Here is a 22,541-nt window from a genome sequence, read left to right on the forward strand (position 1 = left end):
AGCCTCCCAAAGTGCTGGGATTACAGGCGTGAGCCACCGCGCCCAGCCTCACTTTTTATCTTACCTTCTTAACTTAAACAGAAATGTCAACCAGCATCCAGTAACTACAGTTGGAAGTTGGTTGTTAAACCTGAAATAGTCCATCCTGGTAGTAACCATCTGGGTGGTCATAACATTCAGTGAGGAAAAGCATATGATGGAGGGTCATGGTTGGTGGGGTCCTTTGGCTCACCCTCCCCAGACTGCCTCCAATAAACTCGCCATCTGAAGACAAATAGCACCCTGGCTAGGTAACTCCAACTGCATGACCAGCCTCCTAGTTCTTCACCCCAGCGACTGGCTGCTCCTGAGTTCTTTCTGTAGAGAAATTCTGAGGCTGGTAGCTTGGAACTGACATACATTATTATTATTATTATTTCTCTCTCTTTTTTTTTTTTTTTTAGTTTTTGTAGAGACAGGGTTTCGCTATGTCGCCCAGGCAGGTCTTGAACTCCTGGCCTCAAGTGATGCTCCTGCCTTGGCCCCCCAGAGTGCTGGGATTAGAGGTGTAAGCCACCAGGCCCAGCCAGTATTATTAATTAATAAGTCAGATGTGGGGCCTTTGAAAGGGGTACCCAGGGCAGTTGATAGGGGAATAATCTTTGATTCGACCTTCTCTGCTTCCTGCCCCATCACTGTATCTCTAGCTCCCCACACATTGGCCTGGTTCCCAGTCAGGGTAGGGAGCAGGGGGCAGGGAGTCAAATACCCACCACTCCCCACCTACCCCAGGATATTATAATGCTGCTCTCTGGTGCTCAGCTCTGGCCATTGCCCACCCCATCCCCCAGGGGGCAGAGTGGCTCCATGGAAAAAAGGCCAATTCAGCCTCCATCCCTGCCCCGCCTCCCATCCCCCACTGGCAGTGCAGGGCTGCTTCTAGGGGGTCATAGGGAGTAGCGCTTACAGAGCCCTTACTATGGGCCAGGCTGTCTGCTGTGCACTGTGGCCCCCCATTAGCTCTATTTAGCCCTCCCTAAATAGGGTGGGCCTATTTAGCCCTCATGAAGGCCCTGCAAGGTGGAAGGTTAGCACTCCCAGCTTGACTCTCAGGCCATCAGGGAGACTTCCCACCCACCCCCTTCCCGCCTCCTCCTCCCACTTGAGCCTCCTGAGTAGCTGGGACTACAGGTGCATGCCTCCACACCTGGCTAATTTTTTGTCTTCTTTTTTTTTTTTTTTTTGGTAGAGATGAGGTTTTGCCATGTTGCTCAGACTGCTGTTGAACTCCTGGGCTCAAGTGATCTGCCCACCTTGGTCTCCCAAAGTGCTGAGATTACAGGTGTGAGCCACCATGCCTGGCTGGGTCTGAATTCTTGGTGCTTTCAATAACCACCTGGGATGACGCTGCTGACACCCTGCCCCTGGGTTCCTTGAGCTCCTCCCTTGCCATCTATCCTACCTTCTATGTCCTATGGTCATTCCCTTGATTTAAAAACAGCAGCATCTCAATCATCTTAATTTTAAGGACCCTGATTTCCAACTACTACCTCTCGTATTCCTAAGTCACTTCCTCCAGCATCCTCATTCCAAAAATCTCCCCCTGCCCCCTAATAACGAATGCATTGGTCCCACACCTTTGCCTTGTCTTCATCTGTCATGCTGCCCTGCGCTCTGTACCTAGCTTTGGTCCCAAGGTCCATTGCTATTGTCACTCTTTTTTTTTTTTTTGAGACAGAGTTTCATTCTGTCGCCCAGGCTGGAGTGCAGTGGCATGATCTTGGCTCACTGCAACCTCCGCCTCCCAGGTTCAAGTGATTCTCCTGCCTCAGCCACCCGAGTAGCTGGGATTACAGGCGTGCACCACCACGCCTGGCTAATTTTTGTATTTTTAGTAGAGATGGGGTTTCGCCATGTTGGCCAGGCTGATCTCGAACTCCTGACCTCAGGTGATCCGCCTGCCTTGGCCTCCTAAAGTGCAGGGATTATAGGGTGAGCTACCGCACCCAGCCACTATTGTCACTCTCACATTTACTCTTATCTCCTTGATTCCGCTTTGGCTTTGCCAGACTCATCTGGCTAAATCCCAGACTCCAGATTTACTCCTCTGCCTCCAGACTCACATATTCAATTGCCTGCTTGATGTTTAAGAGGCTCTCTAACTTATGTCCAAAATGGAATTATCCATCTTCCCTTAAACCGGCTCCTCCTGCAGTCTGCCGCATTTTAGTTAGTGGCAGCTCTATGTTTCCTGTTGCTCAGGTCAGACACTTTGGAGGCCTTTTTGGTCCCCAGTTTCTCTCACACCCATATCCAATCCGTCAGCAAATCCTGCTGGCTTGACCTTCATGCTGTGCCCAGAACCCAGTCGCTTTTCACCACTTCTTCTCCTGCCGCCCTGTTCCAAGCCACTCTCCTCTCCCTCTGGGGTTATTATCGTTATTTGCTAACTGTCTCCCTGCTTCTCTCCTGGTTCCCCATGATGGTTGGTTTTCTGTGTCATCTTGGCTAAGCTGTAGAACCCAATAATTCAAACACTAATCCAGGTGTTGCTGTGAAGGTATTTGTATATGTGGCTCACATCTACAATCAGTGGACTAAGTAAAGGAGATTATCCTCAGTAATCTGGATAGACCTCATCCAGTCAGTGAAAGGCACCTTAAGAGCAAAACTGAGGTTTCCCTAAGGAAGGAGCGATTCCGCCTCTGGACTGCAGCCTCAGCTCCTGCCTGAGAGATTCCAGGCAGCTGGCCCACCCAGCGGATTCTGGATATGCTAACTGATTTGGGTAAGTCAATTCCTTGAAATAAATCTTTTAATATATGTGGTACTGGTTTTGTTTCTCTGGAGAATCCTGACTGATACATCTCCCCACCATCATTCTGCAGGGCAATCAGATCAATCCTTTTAAAAGTCAGATCACGGTACTGGTGCTCTCAGACACTCTGCAAGCTTTCATCTCATGCAGAGAAAAGTACAAGTTCCCCTCATGGTCCACAGAGGACCCCAGCTCTTCATACTCTCCCCCTTATTCTTTCTGCTCCAGGCATCCTGGCCTCCTTGCAGATCCTTGAGCACTCGAGGCATCCTCTGGCCTCAGGACCTTTGCTCCTGCTGTCCCTTCTGTCTGGAAAGCACTTCCCTGGGGAGCCACTCACTTGCTCCTTCACTCCTTCAGTTGTTTATTTTTCTTTTTCTTTTTCTTTCTTTCTCCTTCCTTCTTTCTTTTCTTTTCTTTCTCTCTTTCTTCTTTTCTTTCTCCCTTTCTCCCTTTCTCCCTTCCTCCCTTCCTCCCTTCCTCCCTTCCCTTCCTCCCTTCCTCCCTTCCTCCCTTCCTCTCTTTCTCTCTTCTCTTTCTTTCTTTCTTTCTTTCTTTCTTTCTTTCTTTCTTTCTTTCTTTCTCTTTCTTTCTTTTTTTTCTTTCTTCTTTCTCTTTCTTTCTCTCTCTCTCTCTTTCTTCTTTCTTTCTTTTTTTTTTTTTTTCAGAGTCTAGCTCTGTTGCCCAGGCTGGAGTGCAGTGGTGCAATCTCAGCTCACTGTAACCTCCGCCTCCTGGGTTCAAGTGATTCTCCTGCCTCAGTCTCCTGAGTAGCTGGGATCACAGATGTGCCTACCACATCCAGCTAATTTTTCTACTTTTAATAGAGATGGGGTTTCACCAAGTTGGCCAACTTGAGGCTTGAACACTTGGCCTCAAGTGATGATCCACCCACCTTGGCCTCCCAAAGTGTTAGGATTACAGGCGCAAGCCACCACGCCTGGCCCCCTTCAGCCATTTCTTTGTTCATATGTCATCTTCTCAATGAGACCTTCCGTGGCTGTGCTATTTTTGTAAACTGAGGGATAATGTACAAAAATGTGTCCGGTGCACTAATCTTTGTGCCTTTTGTTGTTGTTGTTGTTTTTGTTTTTACATATCTGTGTGACCACCAACTAGATCAAGAAGTAGAACATTTCCAGCCCTCTGGAAGGTTCCCTTCCACACTTCCCAGAAGCAACTCCTCTTATGAATTCTATTACCATTGATGAACTCTTCTTGATCTTCATACAAATGGGATCTTAGATTATGTGCCCTTCCGTGTCCACTTCCTCTATTTTAAAATTGCAGCCGTGCTCAAGAACTCCCCAAAGCCTTTCCTGCTAATTTTTTCATGGCTTCCTCCCCGCCTAATATGTTGTGTTTGATTGTTTAAGTGCCTATCTGCCCCAAGTAGGACGTGAGCTCTGTGTGTGCAAGCGTTTTTGTCTGTTTTGCTCACTGCTCTATTTCCAGTACCTGGTGAACCGACCATCACTTGTGGGCAGCCAATAAATATTTGCCCAGAAAATAATGAATTAGGCCAGGTGTGGTGCCTCATGCTTGTAATCCCAGCACTTTTGGAGGCTGAGGTAGACAGATCGCTTGAGGTCAGGAGTTCAAGACCAGCCTGGCCAACATGGTGAAACCCCATCTTTACTAAAAAACAAACAAACAAAATTAGCCAGGTGTGGTGGTGAGTGCCTATAATCCTAGCTACTTGGGAGGTTGAAGCATGAGAATCATTTGAACCTGGGAGGCAGAAGTTGCAGTGAGCTGAGATTGTACCACTGCACTCCAGCCTTGGCAACAGAGCAAGACTCTGTCTAAAACATAAAAAAAAAAAAAAAAAAAAAAAAAGAATTAATCTCCATTTTCTAGATGATGACATTGAGGCTTAGAGAGGTGAAGTGACTTCCCTGTGTCACACAGCATTAATGAGGGAGACAGGATTTGAATTGTCATATACCCAACCCAAAGACTGCTCTTAACCTGCTGGTTTAGTCCCTCCATGAATGAGAGTCTGTGCACATGTGTTCATGTGTTACTGTGGGTGGGAAGGTGAATGAGCACAAGGGTATTGATTTATTTGGAAGTATTTTCTAAGTGCCTACTGTGTGTCAGTCACTGTGCTGGCACTGGGGACCTTCTTGGTTAGCAAAACAGACACATCTGTTTACTTGTGGCTGTATGTCTGTGTGTGTACATGTGTGTTTACTGTGGAGGATGGATACATGCTTGTATGTGTATGCTTGTGTTGGGAGTGCTTGCCCCTCTCTGCAGGTGTCTTCTGTTGTGTGTGTGAGTGGAACTCTGTGTCCAAATGTGGAGGGACCTGAGATGGTGGAGTTTTAGAGCAGACCACTGGGTTCAAATCCTGGTTCCTGCCCTTGCTAGCTGTGTAACTGTGGGCAGGTTTCTTCAAATTGCTGCACCTCGGCTGGGCACAGTGGCTCACGCCTGTAATCCTAGCACTCTGGGAGGGTGAGGCAGGTGGATCACGAGGTCAGGAGTTCGAGACCATCCTGGCCAACATGGTGAAACCCCGTCTCTACTAAAATTACAAAAAATTAGCCAGGTGTGGTGGCACGCGCCTGTAGTCCCAGCTACTTGGGAGGCTGAGGCAGGAGAATTGTTTGAATCTGGGAGGCGGAGGTTTCGGTGAGCCGAGATTGTGGCACTGGACTATAGCCTGGACAACAGAGTGAGACTCCACCTCAAAAAACAAACAAACAAACAAAAAACCCAAAAAGCAAAAACCAAAAAAAAAAAAAAAGTTGCACCTCAGTTTTCCCATCTGCGAGATGGGGATGATGACAGTTGTTTACTTTCTTGGGTGTTTTAGGGCAGTGCCACTTAAAATATAGGCAGGAATGGTGCCTGTCCTAGAACTATTTGTTACCAGTGTATGACAAGATAGGTACAGACATTTTAGAACCTAGTGTGACAACTTGCCATTTTCAGGGCATCCAAACATGTGACTGGTGGACGGTCTTGTGGAACAGCGTTTGGGTGTTGGACACGTTTGGGTGTTGATTTCATAGTCAGACCATCTGCTGGATCCTCAACAGGCCGGGGGAAAAAAAAAAGCTGGGCATGGTGGGGCACACCTGTAGTCCCTGCTCCTCGGGAGGCTCAGGTGGGGAGGATCACTTGAGCCTGGAGCTCGAGGCTGCAGTGAGCTATGATGATGCCACTGCACACCATCCTGGGCGATAGAGTGAGATGCCATCTCTAAAAATAATAAAAAATGTTAAATAAAAAAGGAGAAACAAATCTAGTCTTCCACCACAGATAATTTGAAAAGCACAAGTTTAGAAGATTAAGCAGGATGATACAGGCAAAACACTCAGAACGGTGCCTGATGTGGAGTAGTGTTGGAGAATGTTCTCTGTTGTAATGACAGAGGCTAAGTGCGGGTACATGTGACGCGAGCAGAGTGCAGGGCTGAGACTGAGCATGAGCCTGCATCTGTGTGCCTGTGTGTACGCATGGATGTGGGGCGGGAGGGATGTCACGGCTTTGTGTGTGAATGTGTGTCTGTGTACAGTTGACAACATGACTGTGTGCACCATGGGAATTGCTTACAAATGTGTGTGTGTAAATGTGCGGTGCCTCTGGCTGAAAGGGGGTGTTTATGGATGTGTGTGAGTGTGTAGGGCTGGGGGGCTGAGGGAAGGCGATAGGGTCAACTCCAGCACACTCTCTGCTGCCTGGGGACTCACCATCACCAGGGACTCTACTGTAGCAATAGAGTCTTTTTTTTGTTTTTGAGATGGAGTGTCTCTCTGTTGCCCAGGCTGGAGTTCTGTGGCACAATCTCAGCTCACTACAACCTCTGCCTCCCGGGTTCAAGCAATTCTCCTGCCTCAGCCTCTCAAGTAGCTGGGATTACAGGCGCCCACCACCATGCCCGGCTACTTTTTGTATTTTTAGTAGAGATAGCGTTTTACCCTGTTGGCCAGGCTGATCTCAAACTCCTGACCTCAAGTGATCCACCCGCCTCAGCCTCCCAAAGCGCTGGGATTATAGGCGTGAGCCACCACACCTGGCTTGTAGCAATAGAGCCTTGGTTTTACCTTTGTGCCACCCAGGGGGCAGCAAGGAAGGAGGTGCTCACAGCAGGTGTGATTGGTAGAGGGTAGAAGGTGCTGGTGGCTCCAGGGCCTCCTGCACTGTGTCATCAGGGTTTCTGCGGCAGGGCTGATCCAGGCAGACACTTTGGTCTGATGGGTTTGGTGGAGGAGAGGGGGGTGGGGTGGGGGTGGGGAGGACCATGGGGATGGAGGTGGGGTCTCCATAGCCATGACTCCAATCCCAGTGAGATACTATGGGAAACAGCCCCTCCCCTGTTTCTCTTTTTCTCCTTGATCTCCATCTCTTGTGGCAGCCACAGTGTCTCTATGTCAAAGAAATGACTGAGCTTGTGGGTGTCCATTTGGAGCCTGGAGGGGCAAAGATTGGTCTCAGCTGTCCCAAGGGTGGGAGAGAAGAGTGAGAAGAAGGTTGCGAGAAACCAGTAAGTGTCTGATGAGAGACCTGGGAGCTGGGGACCGGGTCAGAGTCCCTGAGCTGGGAGCAGCCTCCTGTGAGATTGTACTGGATCTCAGAATGGGAAGCAGAGTCTAAAGAAAGCCCAGTGTGGTCCGGGAACAGGGGCAGGTGGAACTAGAAAGGGGATCCAGGCTTCTCAGAGGAACCAGGCTGGGGGAATGAAGTCATCTTGGGTGATGGGTCACAGGTCCTAGGACACCTAAGGAAGGCCTGAGATTTGCAAGCTGAGCCACCCGTGCTGTGTGCCTGCGTGTGGTGCCTGAGCCAGCTGACCTCACCACGAGTTACCACAGACTGTCCTCCGTAAGGGATCTGGTGGCCTTGCCAGTCTGCTTTATGAACTGCCATAAGGGGTCATGTATTACATTTAATCTAGCAGTCACTTCTGTGCCAGTGTTACTTACATAGTGTCTTGATCCGTTTCTGCTGCTATGACAAAATAGCCAAGACTGGGTAACTTGTAAACAGTGGAAATTGATTTCTCACAGTTCTAGAGGCTGGGAAGTCCAAGATCAAGGCACCAGCAGGTTCAGTGTCTGATGAGGGCCTGCTCCTTTTAGACGATGCCTTCTCTGTGTCCTCACTGGTGGAAGGGATGGAAAGGCCAAAGGGGACAAACTCTGTGTCCTCATGTGGCAGAAAAGCAGAACAAGCAAGCTGACCACGGTGTGAAGCCTCTTTTCAGAGGGCCTCAATCCCCTTCACCAGGTCTCTGCCCTTGTGGTTCAATCACCTCCTAAAGGTCCCCACTAAATCCTGTTACATTTGTGACTATGTCTCAACACAGGAACTTTCACGGACATTCAGACCATAGCACATATAAATTCACAAAATATATTATGTCAGTGTTTGACTTCATACCTTTGCATCTGCCATTCCCTCGACCTGGAATGCTCTTCTCCGTTCTCCCTCAGCTTCTTGGAGAGCTCCCAGTCATGCTTTGGAACCCTGCTCAGCTCCCCAAGTGGCTCTCCTTCAGGGTTAGTTCCTCCCTTCCCAGAAGTTGTCGACACCTTGAATGCCATGCACATCGCCTGAGTTGTAGTGACTCACACACCTGCTGGTCTCCTACACTGACTGAGCACTTCCATGAGGGCAGGTATGGGTCTTGTTCGCTGCAGTGCTCCCAGCACCAGTCTAGGGCTTGGTTCTCCATGGGTGCCTGATTCATGGGCAGTGAAGTAGCCCAAATGCCCTGATAAGCTCTTGGGGGCAGGAGTCATTTCTGTTTCCCCATGGCATCTAGTGCAGTACTTTTGTGCAGTAGGAATTCATTACTTTTCAAATGAATGAATGATGAATGAATGAATGAGTTATGATTCACTCATAGCTCACAGTTCTGCAAGGCTGTACAGGAAGCATGGTTCTGGCATCTGCTTGGCTCCTGGGAAGGCCTCAGGAAACTTACAATTATGGTGAATCAGGGGACAGCCTCCTGGTTCCAATCCCTCTCTGGGCTCTATGCCATAGTGTTTTACAGGCCCAACTTCAACCCCCAGCTCCAGATCTACCTCTAACTCCCAGGGCATTACCCAGGTGTGTTCCCAGGGACACTGGTCCCATGAGATGCTCTCCCAGAGGGAAAGCCTGCAAATGGTAACACCTTCTTAGAGATTCACATTGCGCTTTTACCGTATTTAAGGCGCAATATCCTGGGACAAAGAAATCTGATTAACTTGCCTTATCCCAGAATTTCCAAATGTATTTGACCATGGAACCCTCCCTGAATGTCTCTGATATCTACTTGACAAACAAGTATTGAGTGTCTAGTGTGAGGCAAGTGATATGGTTTGGATCTGTGTCCCCACCAAATCTCATGGCGAATTGTAATCCCTGTTGTTGGAGGTGGGGCCTGGTGGGAGGTGATTGCGTCCTGGGGGCCGAGTTCTCATGAATGGGTTATCACCATCCCCATGGTGCTGTTCTTGTGATAGTGAGTGAGTTATGGTGAGATCTGGTTGTTTAAAAGAGTGTGGTACCTCCTCCCTCTCTCTTGCCCCTGCGTCCACCAGGTGATGTGTGTGCTACCCCTTTGCCTTCCATTATGATTTTAAGTTTCCTGTGACCTTCCCAGGAGCCCAGCAGATGCCAGAATCATGCTTCCTGTACAGCCTTGCAGAACCATGAGCCAATTAAGCCTATTTTCTTTATAAATTACCTAGTTTCAGGTATTTCTTTAGAGCAGTGTGAGAATGAACTAATTCAGCAGACATCGTCTTGGTTGCAAAGAACACAGCAAGAATGTATGATAGACATTGGCCCTGCCATTGCGGGCCTCCTGCTCAGCACAATAATAATAGCTAATGTCTGTGAGTGCCAAGGCTTTCCATGCTCTATCTCATTGACTGCTCACCCACACTCTAGGAGTTAGAAACAATTGCCCGTGTTTTACAGACATGAAAATGAGGCTCAGCACAGTTATGTGACCTCTGCAAGGCAGCTAACAAGTGGCAGAGTTGGGATATGAACCCTAGGACCCCTGACAGCAGAGCTGAAACTGTTAAAACACAATGGAGTGTTCTTAGAAAGCTTAAAAGTTGCTTTACGTCAACACTCTACCCTAACCGAGGCCAAATCCGCACTCCAACCCCAGCTCCAGGCCCAGCCTTAGCCTAGCTCCATTCCTAGCCCTGGAAAACTCCTAGTCATACTTCAGAACCCTGCTCAGGGCCTCTGGGAGCTCCTACTTGTTCTCTGGGGAACCTCAGAGGAAAAAGAAATACTGAGTCCAAGAGATAATTTTTACAATTCACATTTATTTTGGGAAAAAAAAGGTTCTGCTAAAAATACTCCTACAAAGGCATTGGAGTAAGAGGGTCAGGGTTGATCTTGGACACAGCTGGTGAGATTTCCTTGGTCACAGCAGTGGGGTCCAGAGGAGCCAGGTCTGACCCACAGCCGTCGGAACACCAGCTGTATCACTCCCTGACCTCCCAACATTGTCAGGAAAACCCATGTTTATGACCACAGGAAACAGGGTTCTGGGAAACCCTGCCAGACAGCCCCATACCCCCGTTGAGAGCTCCGGCCTGCATAGCTCAGGCTGGGGCAGACACTTCCGGAGAAGGAGTGTGCATGCTCACTCCCACAGCCCGTGGCTCTGACAGCAGCTCCAGGGAGGCCACGCTCAAAGAGGGTGCCACAGTGCCCCCTGGGGATCTGGGATTTGACTGGCAAAGGATCTGACAGTGAAGAGGGCCTGAGTGTATACCACTGGTAGCAGCATAGCATAGTGATTACGAAGGGGGTGCTGGGGTCAGAGGCCACTTACTGGCTGTGTGACCTGAGAAAGCCACCATGTCACATCTCTGAGTTTCCTAGTCTGTGGAATGGGAGTAATAACTGTACCTGTTTCACAGAGGTGTGAGGATGAGGCAAGACACTGTGTATCAAAAGTTGGGCACGGTGCCTGGCATATTGCTGACACTCAAGAAATAGCAGCTATAATTGTGGTTTGGGGGCTAGGCATGACCAAGTGGTAATGACTCTTCTCTGGAGTCCAAGAAGGCTGGTTGTGAGTGAATGTCCCTGCCAGGTCTACGCTGGCTCAGCCTCAGAGGCTCAACTTGGTGCCTCCTGCCCATCAGAATATCCACAGAGGAGAAGGCAGCCAGGCTGATCACAGAGCCATGCACAGGCACCTCTGCCGAGTGGCCTCCCAGCTCTGGAAGGCAGTGACTAAGATTAGAAAGGTCAAGGGGGGTCTTGGAAGGGGGCAAGGGCTGTGTGGCCATGGAAACTATGCCCCAAATGTCAGAGGGAAGGCACCTGGCTCTGGAGTTTGCAGCAAGACCCTGTGGTTGTCCAGTGTTAAGACTCTGGCTCTGAACAGGAAGCGGTTCTGCTTGGGGAATATTCCTCAGTGGGGGTCTCCCAAGGTAAATCCCTGGCCCTGCAGCTTCCTCACTGCGGGGAGGGAAATTCCACCCCAGATGAGTCCCTCCCCAAACTGAGCCAGTGGGGCCCCTGCTTGGCTCCTAGGTCTACCAGCTGATGGGCACTGTGGCCTGTGTGGGGCTTTACTCAGCTGTAGCCTGGAACAACCAGCCCCTTTTCCCCCCAGGAAGGCCTGATGCATGCAATTCTGCCACTCTACCAGGGAAAGACGTTCTGTACCCCACTCAAAAGGAGGGTCTTTGACCCCTGCCAAGATGCATCTGTAACTCAGATCCAAAGGATGGAGCTGTTGTTAGTATGTTTTTAGCTGTCTCCCTCCCCATCTCTCTCTCTTTCTTGCTCTTTTTTTTTGTGTGTGTGTGTGTGTGTGTGTGCTTTAAAAAAATGCTAGGGCCTACAGGTTTGGGGACCAGCAATGAACGAGACTCAAAAGTTCAAGAATTAGCAGCATAGAATCATAGTGTGATGGAATCTTAGAAACATGGAATCGTTCCATTGGAATCTTAGAATGGCGGGGCTTTGCAATCCTAGAATCTTGGAATCTTTCACCTGTGGAACCTTAGAATTCTTGACTCTTGCAGTCTCAGCAGGGCCCCCAAGAGTGTATGTGGTCCCGGCTGTGACCTCCTCCCTCCTCCCTCTCCTGCTCCCTCTCCTTCAACAGGGACCATTAGGTCTTGGGTACAGACAGGGCCTTTGCTCTCTCCCTCCTCCAGGGAAAGCCGTGTCTTAGTCTGGGTGGCTGGGCTTGGTGATGGTGGTGGTGGTGGGGCATCTGTAGCTCTAGGTCCAACTGGAAGCCCCACCCTGCCTGTGCCTGCCCCACCTGGCCAGGTGTTGAGTGAGCAGGCCTGGACCATAGCCTTGGGGTCCGTGGGGTCTTCCAGGGTGGCCCTGAGTGGGCTGCTGGGCCCCATCCAAAGTATTAAATTGTTGCTCCTTCTTGTTATATCAGCTTTCTCAAGGCAGCCTCCATGCTGTGAAGCTAAACTCAGACAGACTCTGGGTCTGAGGGTCTTTCTAATTTTCCTGAAAGCTTAGCTCAGTCTGGGCACATTCCTGAGGGTCAGCTCTACCCCCTACTTCATGGATCCTAATCTGTGTCTGGGTTTGGGCATCCTATCTGACAATGTCCTGCTTTTTCTTAATCCCTGTCTACACCAGACCCTCTCTCTGCAGACATCAGGGCAGTTTGTTGTGGGGGAAGTCAAGTGAGGATTTCAGCGTCTGGAGGAATCTCCTGGAGGAGCTTGTCAAAAATGGAGACTCTTGGGCCCAACCGCAGGGATTCTGACGTTAGGGGGTTGGGGTGGAGCCCAGGAGTCTGCAAGTTAAACAATAAATACCCTAGGAGATTCTGATACAGGTGGGCGATGGCAAACATTTTGAGAAATCCCAGGAGGTGGGAAGGAAGGACTGCAGACAGATGGCCTGTTGGGAATCTTCTGGGAATCACCTCTGGGAATCAGTTTCCTTATTTGTAAAGTGGAGAGGACAATGCTTTGGCACCTGGCATATGGTAAGTATTCAGCAATCATTGCAATCTCTGTGACTCCAACCTCCGAGATTAGCCTCCGAGGGGGTGTGCCCTGAGCCGACTCTCTTTCCTGTTTTGTGACAAAGGCTAAGTCGTTTTCTGCAGCCAACACTCTGACCTTAGTTTCTCCGAAGGAAAAACTCGCGGCTGCAAGACCATTCTCCACCCTAAGTTTGATGGCAGAAGCCATTTTGCAGAAGCCGCCTGATGGTGCATTCGCATGTGTGTGTAGCATCACACAGCACAGTGGGGCTCCCTGAGCTTCCCTCTAGGTTTCCCCAGGAAACCATTGGAACCTGGGTTTCCCCAGGAAACATTATTGGAAAACACAGGACCCCAGACCCATTCCAATACGTCTGGGTGCTCTCTCCAGGGCTAGGGTGAGCAGGGCAGGGATGGGTTTCCTGAGCAATTGCTCATGCCCAGCCGCACACCCACCCCCGCCCCCACCAGGCTCCGCTCCCTCGGTGCCTGGCAGCTGTCTCCACACCTCACCCCTGCCACCTCTAGAGAAGCCTGGAGGAAATGGGGTAGACACCAGCCGAATTAAGAATCAGGTAGCACAAGACCCAACCCTGCTGCTCCAAGCAGCTGAAGTGACTCTTTGGATTATCTGCGTCAGTGAGGATGGAAACTGAAGCAGCAGGGCCTGGCTTCTGGAATAAATGAGGGCCGCTCTGGGAGCTCTTCCTTCTCAGGGAGAGGAGTAGCTGGGAGGCATCCTGCCCCATCTGATGGCTGAACTGGTGCTTCTTCCTAGAACCTGATGCTCACTATGCTACTCTCCTGCTCAAGAACCTGCTGTGGCTGGACTGTACATCATGCCGGAACTGCTTCAACCTCTACTTATATCAACCCTCACTTCCCCCATTCCACTGGCCCATCCAGACACAACTCCTCACTATGTTGGATCATTCTGGCAGCTGCACCTTGGAGTGATCTTTCTTTTGACCTCTGTCATTTTCCAGCCAGCCTCCTCCATGAAGCCCTCCCTGACAGCCCCAGCCCACTTGATCTTTCTCTTCTCCTACTGGCCAGCATCAGACACCAACTGTTTCTTGTCATCTAATTGAGCACGGTAGAGGAGGCATCGGAAACAGAAAAACCAAAGCTCATGGCCTTGCTCTGCTCATTCCTGGCTGTGTTATCCTAAGCAAAGTACTTCATCCCTCTGAGCCTGTTTCCCCCCACAAATATGCCGGGGGAATACTCCTTCCTCATGGGACTAAGGTGTGCAAGTGTTTTGCACAGCCTGCCTCACCCAGCCCAATGCTCTCATTTTACAGATGGCTCAGTGAGGGGAACTGTCTCCCCAGATCCACATCCCTAGTGACAGGAGCAGGCTGCTACCCTGGGGTGGGGTTGCACTTTCCCTAGCATCATGTGGTACCCTGTCTTTTGAATGCATTTACGTTATCTTCCCCAGCAACAGTCTTCCAGCCTTCGGCACCATCTTCAAACAACAGGCGCCCTGGAGCGAGCCAGGTGTGGCCCAGGGCCCAGCCCTGGGGTGGGTGGTGGTCTGGGTCCTGGGTCCTTCCTGTGCTTCAGCCAGGCAGGAGGATTAACTGGGCAGGGTGGAAGCTCCCAGCCTTCTGGAGATGAGCCCCTGATGGGAGAGGAGTGTGAGGCTAGCGACTGCTCACAAGGTGGTGGCAGAGAAGCCCTTAGATGGTGGCAGGGTGGGGACCAACTAGAAATGCTGGGGGAAGTTCAGCTGATGCTATCTGAGTAACAGGTACTGCTGGTTAGTAAACAGCCACAGCCCTGAGTCCCTTAAGTGTCTCCCACTGCCCCGCCACCCAGGTCCCTGCTCTGAGGCCTCTGGTCCAGCACTCGGGCCATCAACTGTTCTGATTGGTCTGCCCGAGTCTTCCCAGTTGATATTGTGAAATCATCCCCCAGGGAGAGGACTGCTGAGCACCAACAACGACCCATTCTGGGGGCTTTGTAGCAGTACGGGTGGGGGTGGGTAGCATGGCCCTCTCCTACCCAGCCTGGCCCTGCACGGCTCTGCTAGCCGTACCCTCCCAGAGCAGCTGGTTCCCATTTCCACGGTGCCCTGGCCTGTGTTTACAAGGCAGCTTTCTTTCCTGCAGTACCAACTGTGTGCAGAGCAGCCGGAAACTCCCCTAACACTGCTGGGCAGGCAGGGGCTGGCACTTGGGGAGGTTGAGCCAGGAAAGGATTAGTAACCAGGCAGCGGGTGGCTCAGAGCTGTGTGCCTGGGCGAGCGGGTGGTGTTAAGTGGAAGGCGTTTGGCAGCATGGCCTGCCACTCCCACTGAGCAGCAAGCAAGAGGTTGGGGCGGGGCGACTGCCCCAGTAGCGGGTGGGGTGGGTGGGTGGGGGTGAAAGAGATGTGAGCAGCGTCTGTACCCCTGGGACAGTCACAGTGACATCTGTTTGTTACCCTGAAGTGGAGACACAGAGGTCTGGTAGCACCTGTGCTCTGGGAAGCAGGCGTGCAGGGTGCCTGGCCACTGAGGACCTTGGCCCTGGTGGGCGGAGGTGCAGACATGCTGGCTAGTGGTCACCAGCCCAGCGGCTTAGGACAGGAAGCCATCTGACGGGAAGCACCGACTGCCAGCCCCATGTGGGGCCCCAGAGCAGTTGGGGGGTGGGCTGGGGAGACAGAACTAATCTAAAGAGCATCAGGGCAGCTCCCGCCAGAAGGTGACCTTGTGTGCCGAGACAGCTGCCACCCGCGCGGGGCACCTTTGGGGCACAAAGTGAAGGCCAGTGGGCCACTGCCGGCCAGTTTGTGGGAAACCTGCCAATGCTATCCCTGTGGCTCGTCCTGCTGTCCCCATGGGGGGCCCACTCCTCTAATCCCTTCCTTCCCTTTGCAGCTCAGGCTCCCGGAACAGGTGAGTGACAGACGATGGGCTGGGTTGTGCTGGATGTTCACTCTGACCGTGGCGCTTCTAGCTGGCTGCCTGTGGCCTAAATCTTTCTCACTGGCCATCTCCTCGGATCTGGGAAAGGTCCTGAGAGGTAGTCTCCCTGGCGCCCCTTTCTCAGCCAGACCTGATATCCATGGCACATCATCTCCCTGCATCCTCCTGCCACGTGGAGAATTCTGATTTTAATGTGAGCAGGAGCTCATTTGCACACAGAAAACCAGAGTTGGCCTGGATAAGGTGATCATACCCATGGCTCTGCCTGGGGGTCCATGAGCACTCTAAGACCCTCACATTCCCACTGTCACAGTTCACCTGACACCCGGACCCTCTTCCAAGTACACCCTCATGAATTCTTTGCTCCTTATGTACCTGCAGGGGCTCACCCTGATACCCAGGGCATCAAAGAGTTCTGAGCCACTTCCAACTCACTTCCTTTGTTGCCTGTGCTTTTGACGAGCCAGGGCCAGAAAGGCCACGTGGAGCTGTCGTTCTCCATATGTTTTCTCTGCCCTGGGCTTTCTGGAAGCCTGAGGGAGGAAGGGATTAGAAGAGCAACCTGGGTCACATGTCTCCCAAGGGTGCCAGGGTCTCCCTCAGAACTTACAGAGAACAGGGGTCATGTTATAACTAAAGTGTTTATTTCCATTCAATGCACTAACTGATTGCTCTGCTCGGGTGTCTGCGTTGGCTCACAGGAGGGAGTCTGTGGCCAGATCCCTGGCTGAGGGCTTCCCCATGGCCAAGACCTTTAGGCCCAGCAAAGGTCTGGTGGGGGGAAGGAGGTGGGAGAGAAATCACACACTTTCTCTCCAGGGAAGGGAAGGAGCATGCTTGCCCGCGTCTCTGAGCGCACCCTCTGGAGGGCAGAGTATCACAGTGAATGATCCGGGTCCTGGCCTCCCATGCAGCCTGGTTTAGGCTCCCAGAGGCAAAACTGGGTTTTGGCCGTCTGAGGGCACTCAGGAGCCTCAAAGGGGCCTATTTGCCTGGGAAGTACTAGATCGATTGGGGCAGGAGAGTGGGAAGTGGGCAAGGACTTCCAGTCCTGCAGCCTCAGAGCCCACTTCCTCCTCAATCCGTCACTTGCATCAACAGTCCTGGAGTGGAAGGCTCCTCCACCTTGGCGCCTCCCCCTCCACACCCAAATCTCACTCCAGTCTCGGAATGGCCCAGATGGCCCCGTGGCAGTTGGCTTTGGTGAGGCCTGGTGGCAGGTAGGAGGAGGGAAGAGTGTCAATGAAAACGGTATAAAAAATCCAGAAATGTGCATATAAAATCTTGCCCTTGGTGTATTGCCTAAGTCAGTAAGCAGAAAGCACCTTCTTCCTGGAGAAGGATCAAGTTCTCAAAAGGTAGGAAATGTCAAAGTGTCACTTCATTGTCATTAAAAAAAAAAAAAAACCCAACAAACAAATCCCCTAAACCAAAACCAACCTGACCAAAATACCCCCGAGTCCACAAATTGCTGTAAACAAACCCAGATGCAGGATCAACCCTTCTCAGCGGCAGTTGGAGCTGACGGCAGTCACTGCAGTATCAGCCCTTGAGGTGGGGGCTGGCGGGAGTGGGCACCAGGCGGGTCGGGCCGCCGGGCTGTGCACGTGATAGTACCTGGAGCTGCAGACCCGGGGGCGGCCATCCTCAGGAAGGCTGACCTTTCTGGCGTCCCCGCGTTCTCCCTGACCCAGAAGGACAAAAGCCCCTTTCAGCCCCATGAGCCGACAGGAGAAACAGTGTCTTTCATTGGAGTTTCTAAAATATTTGCCAAAGACAGAAAAATTCTTCTGTTTGCCCAGTGGTGGCAGGAATAGATTTTCCCAGAGGGGTTCCTGGGGTGGCTGCCTGTCCATCTGTCCTGTCCTCCAGGCACTTGGTTGTTGACTGAGGCCTAGAGGAGCAGCAGGGACAGGAGCCAAGGGCGGCCCCCGTCTCTCCCCTTCACATTTGTTTTTCTGAAAGTGTTTCTTGGCTCTGGCCAGGTCACCTTCCCAGAGGGAGTTGGAGAGAAACTGCTTTTGGTGTCCGATTGGACACATCGCATGAATCTCCCAAGCCCTTTTTTATCCCCCCGCAAGAACAGTCATTGCTTTCCTTATGAGAATCCTCTTTAAAAAATATTCCTTGTATTTCCCGCCCCCTCCCAGGATCTGTTTTCTTTTTTCCCATTCCCTTTTTATTTCCGTCGCTTGAGTTGCATGTTTTCTTGGTGATGTCTCGTGGCTGGTGCCGCCTGGTTCTTCCCGTGGCCCGTGGCCTCCTGGCGGGTGGCTGGCCCTGCAGTGGATGAAGCACCAGGAGGGCCGGCGCACGTGGGCAGAGGGGGCGGGGCTTGGAGGAAGAGGTGAGCCGAGGCAGGTGGATGTCAAACCTCCACAGACTGAATCTGGTTCATCTGCGCCCGCATCACCTGGATACTGTTCAGGATTTTTTTCTGGTGGCCAGCCAAAGTGACCCCAACCCGGAGAATGTCCCTTTGGGAGAGAAGCACGTGTGTTAGGGAAATGTGCAGGTGAAGGAGCCCTGTGCCTGGTAGAGAGCTACCTGGGCTTCCCCAGGAGGAAGATGGCAAAGCAAGGAGTACTGGGGAGTGTGGAGTGTGGAGTGGGCAAGCAGCCACAGCTGGAGGGAGTGACTATGGTGTGAGGTGGAAGAGCAGTTGAGTAGGAATCAGGGTTCCTAGGGGGCCTTCTCTCCCCTGCTATGGGGAAGGGGAAGCCAGCTTACATTTTCTTTCTTTTTCTTTTTTGAGACAGAGTCTCCCTCTGTCGCCTAGGCTGCAGTGCAGTGGCATGATCTCAGCTCACTGCAACCCCCACCTCCCCGGTTCAAGCCATTTCCCTGCTTCAGCCTCCTGAGTAGCTGGCATTACAGGCACATGCCACCACGCCTGGCTAATTTTTTGCATTTTAGTAGAGATGGGGTTTCACCATGTTGGTCAGGCTGGTCTTGAACTCCTGACCTTGTGATCTGCCCGCCTCGGACTCCCAAAGTGCTAGGATTACAGGTGTGAGCAACTGTGCCCGGCTGCCAGCTTGCATTTTATAAGCACCCACTTCCTTTATATCTCCCTCAACCTTCCTACCAACCCGAGTTTGTAGGTGAGAAAACGGAGGCTAAGGGAGGTGCTATGATTTGACCAAGGTCACAGAGCTTGTAGGTGGCAGGCAGACCTGGGTATCAGTCCACAGGTGACTCCGAAGTTGGCCATCTTGCCCCTTGGTCCCTGCTTCCCTATTGGGACATGATCTATTTCTCACCCTCCAGATCACCCCACTTGGCTGGTGGGGCCGGTGGAGAGGGGGGGTGCTAAGGTGATGAGCAGAGGTGGCTGGGCACTTACTCCATCATCATCTGAGACACGACATCAAAGGAGGTGAAGCCAGCATTGGCGAAGCTCTCCTTGTACTGCCCCATCTTGATGGCCTCCAGCCACTCGTCCACCGTGTTAAAGCTGGTGTAGTCGGGGATCGTGCGGTCCAGCAGCGGCAGGTTGATGCTGGGGTTGGGGGTGGGTGACAGAGATGGTCAGGGCACCTGTTTGCAGGGAGCGTGCAGGGATACGCCTGTAGGCTGCGTATGCACGAATGTGCACGTGTGCATCCATTTACGTGAACGTGAACACAGGCGAAGGGGTATGTACGTGAGTATTTCTGCATGAGTGTGGGCATGGGTTTGAACCTGTGGAAACATGCATGCATATATATGTGAGCATGTGAGAGCAAGTGTGTGTGCAGAACTCAAAGCTGGGGCCAACTGGGAAGTCTAGGGAAGGCACTGCAGGGATGGCCGAGAGGCTGGACCTCGGGAGTGAGGAGGGGAAGATGCAGCTCCATGCTTATTTTCAGCAGGAGGGATTTCAGCTAGACTAACTATGCTGGTTATTCAGTTTCCTCTCCCAGTGCCATTCTCCACCCTTCCCCACTCTGGTTTGTGCTATCGAAAGCTCACCTTCTGGACTGTCCAGAGACTGTATTTCCAAAGCCCAGCTAAGGCTGGTGGCGCTAATGGGAATGACTTCTTGGCTGGCAAGGAGTGAAATGGCTCTCATGAGGTTTAAAGCTCAGAGGGATTTGATCTGGAGAGTTAGGGGTGGCTGACATAGGGTCATGGTGAGGAGAGACAGGCAGAGGGAAGCATGATGGTCTCCTGCTCATAAGAACGTGCTCTCTGGCTACAGCCAGCCCTAGATCCTAAGGATACCTGGCCAGATGCCCCTCTGAAACCCTGTGGGGTTGTGGGTCTTGAGGAGTAAGTGTGTGCAGGCGCAGCAGTGTGACCTGTGACAGCCACCCAAGGAAGGCAGAGGAGAGCTGCTGCCCCACAGAGCCTGCCCTGGGAGGTTTGAGCCTTGAGGAGAAGCGAGGCACCAGGTCCCCAAGTGAACACCCCTCAGGCTGAGCCTGTCTCTCGGGCATGGGGACACTGACTCAGTGTAGGGGCACAGATGGGTGTATGGTGAGTACAAACTTCTGAATGGGTGCGTGTGTGTGCAGGTGCCTGTGGATGTGTGTAGGTGTGAGAGCCTGAGACTGTCTGTGAATAGGCATGAGTGTTTGTGCCTAACTGTGTGTTCATCTGCGCATGTAGGACTGGACCTGTGTGAGCATGTGTGTGATGAGGATAAAAATGGAAGTTGGAGGGTCCAGGTTTGAGTGTGAGGGTAGCTAGGAAGGAAACTTAGTGACAGGCATATCTATTCACCAACTAAAATTCTGGATCCTTTGGTAATTTTTTTTTTTTTTTAGATGGAGTTTCGCTCTTGCTGCTCAGGCTGGAGTGCAATGGCACGATCTCAGCTCACGGCAACCCCTGCCTCCTGGGTTCAAGCAATTCTCCTGCCTCAGCCTCCTGAGTAGCTGGGATTACAGGTTCACGCCACCGGGGGCCGGCTAATTTTTTTTTTTTTTTTTTGAGATGGAGTCTTGCTCTGTCACCCAGGCTGGAGTGCAGTGGCGCAATCTCGGCTCACTGCAAGCTCCGCCTCCTGGGTTCATGCCATTCTCCTGCCTCAGCCTCCCGAGTAGCCGGGACTACAGGTGCGTGCCACCACGACTGGCTAATTTTTTTGTATTTTTAGTAGAGATGAGGTTTCACAGTGTTAGCCGGGATGGTCTCGATCTCCTGACCTCGTGATCCACCTGCCTCAGCCTCCCAAAGTACTGGGATTACAGGCGTGAGCCACTGTGCTAGGCCAATTTTTGTATTTTGTAGTAGAGAAGGGGTTTCACCATGTTGGCCAGGCTGGTCTCGAACTTCTGTCCTCAGGTGATCCGCCCACTTCAGCCTCCCAAAGTGCTGGGATTGCAGGCGTGAGCCACCTCGCCCAGCCTTCCTTTGGTAATTTTTCTTCCTGGTGTCTCTGACCATGCTTTAAAAGATGCCTCCTCTGCCACCCACAGGGTATGTGTCCTTTTCTTCCTCTGGGCAGTCTGTGTCCTCTGCTCTCCTGCACCCCTAAGGCAGGGCAGGTACCCAACAAACACTATTCCTATTCTTTCCCATCCCAAGCTGCAGTAAGGAAGAGCATCTGCCTGAAGTGGCGGCAAAAGCGATGGGAGAGGGGAAGAAGGGCAGAGCCTGGCTGGGGCAGGGCCAGGACGGGGTCTTACCCAGAGGAGAGGGGTGCCATGGCTTTGAGGCTGTTGGGATTGCGGATCATCTTGTCTAGCGTGTTGACAATTTGGCCGAACTTGGGCCGGTGGTTGCGGTCCTTCTGCCAACAGTCCAGCATGAGTTGGTGCAGGGCGCTTGGGCAGTCCATGGGCGGCGGCAGCCGATAGTCCTGCTCAATGGCATTGATTACCTGGGACAATGCAGGAGTGGAGAGGGGTTGGGTGGATGGGCTGAGGGCATCTACCCTCTGCCAGGCCCATCTTGCCCCCAGTACATTGCATGTCTGACCTACTTAGTTGCTGTGGCAACCAACCACTTTCACCTCCTGGAGGCAGCCCCAGGGATGGGATGACCTGGGTTTCTACCATCTAGACCCTTAATCTGACATGGCAGCTGGGTTCCTGCCCCACCCTCTGCCAATCTTGGGAAATCCAGAGCCCCGAGATAGCTTCTCCCCAGGGTCCACCAAGATGACCCTCCTGTGCCTGGTTCCACCAGCGCCTCCCTCTTTCCCATCTATGAACCCCCTCTTGGCTTGGATGGCCCCAAGGCCTCCCCTCTCTGCCTCCTTGCTTGACCCCATGTGGCCACATGCTTGATTTTAGTGCCATTTACAGCTCTAGGTATGAGATACCTTCCCCTCATCAGGCCCACACCATGGCCTCAAGCCTGGCTGGGGCCCCCTCCCACCATCTCCACCTGCTTCTCAGTCAAGGAAATGTGCCCAAACACCCCTCTCAGCCTGTCCTGCCACCACAGCCAGATTCACCTTCCACAGCTCGACTGTGGGTCACCCTCCTCGTGTAAGAAGTTTCTTCGAGTCCTTCCTGTCTGCATTTTTGCTAATGGAAACCCTCTGGTTTGGGTTCAACCCCACATTGGCCCACCTCAGCCTTTGCACATGCTGTTCTTTTTTTTTTTTTTTTTTTTTTTTGAGACGGAGTCTTGCTCTGTTGCCCAGGCTGGAGTACAGTGGCCGGATCTCAGCTCACTGCAAGCTCCGCCTCCCGGGTTTACGCCATTCTCCTGCCTCAGCCTCCCGAGTAGCTGGGACTACAGGCGACCCCCACGTCGCCCGGCTAGTTTTTTGTATTTTTTAGTAGAGACGGGGTTTCACCGTGTTAGCCAGGATGGTCTCGATCTCCTGACCTCGTGATCCGCCCGTCTCGGCCTCCCAAAGTGCTGGGATTAGAGGCTTGAGCCACCGCGCCCGGCTGCACATGCTGTTCTTTCTCACTGGAAGCTCTCAAGTCTCCATG

The 22,541-nt window shown here is 52.0% G+C and overlaps 1 protein-coding gene across 2 annotated transcripts in view; it reads right to left on the minus strand.

Moving 5' to 3' along the window:
* Positions 1-16,290: 16,290 nt before the first annotated feature.
* EPHB2 (EPH receptor B2) overlaps positions 16,291-22,541 on the minus strand; it is a 209,603-nt gene continuing 203,352 nt past the window's right edge. For both annotated transcript variants that reach the window (XM_033227901.1, XM_033227900.1), the window contains exons 14-16: positions 21,279-21,472; positions 19,010-19,165; positions 16,291-18,140 (exon numbers count right to left, since the gene is read on the minus strand). In XM_033227901.1, coding sequence (XP_033083792.1) covers positions 18,032-18,140; positions 19,010-19,165; positions 21,279-21,472 — 459 coding nt within the window. In that variant the 3' untranslated portion in view covers positions 16,291-18,031. The remainder of the gene's footprint in view (positions 18,141-19,009; positions 19,166-21,278; positions 21,473-22,541) is intronic.

The sequence above is a fragment of the Trachypithecus francoisi genome, unplaced genomic scaffold (genome assembly GCF_009764315.1).
Source record: "Trachypithecus francoisi isolate TF-2019V2 unplaced genomic scaffold, Tfra_2.0 Lachesis_group12, whole genome shotgun sequence".
Lineage (NCBI taxonomy): Eukaryota > Metazoa > Chordata > Mammalia > Primates > Cercopithecidae > Trachypithecus > Trachypithecus francoisi.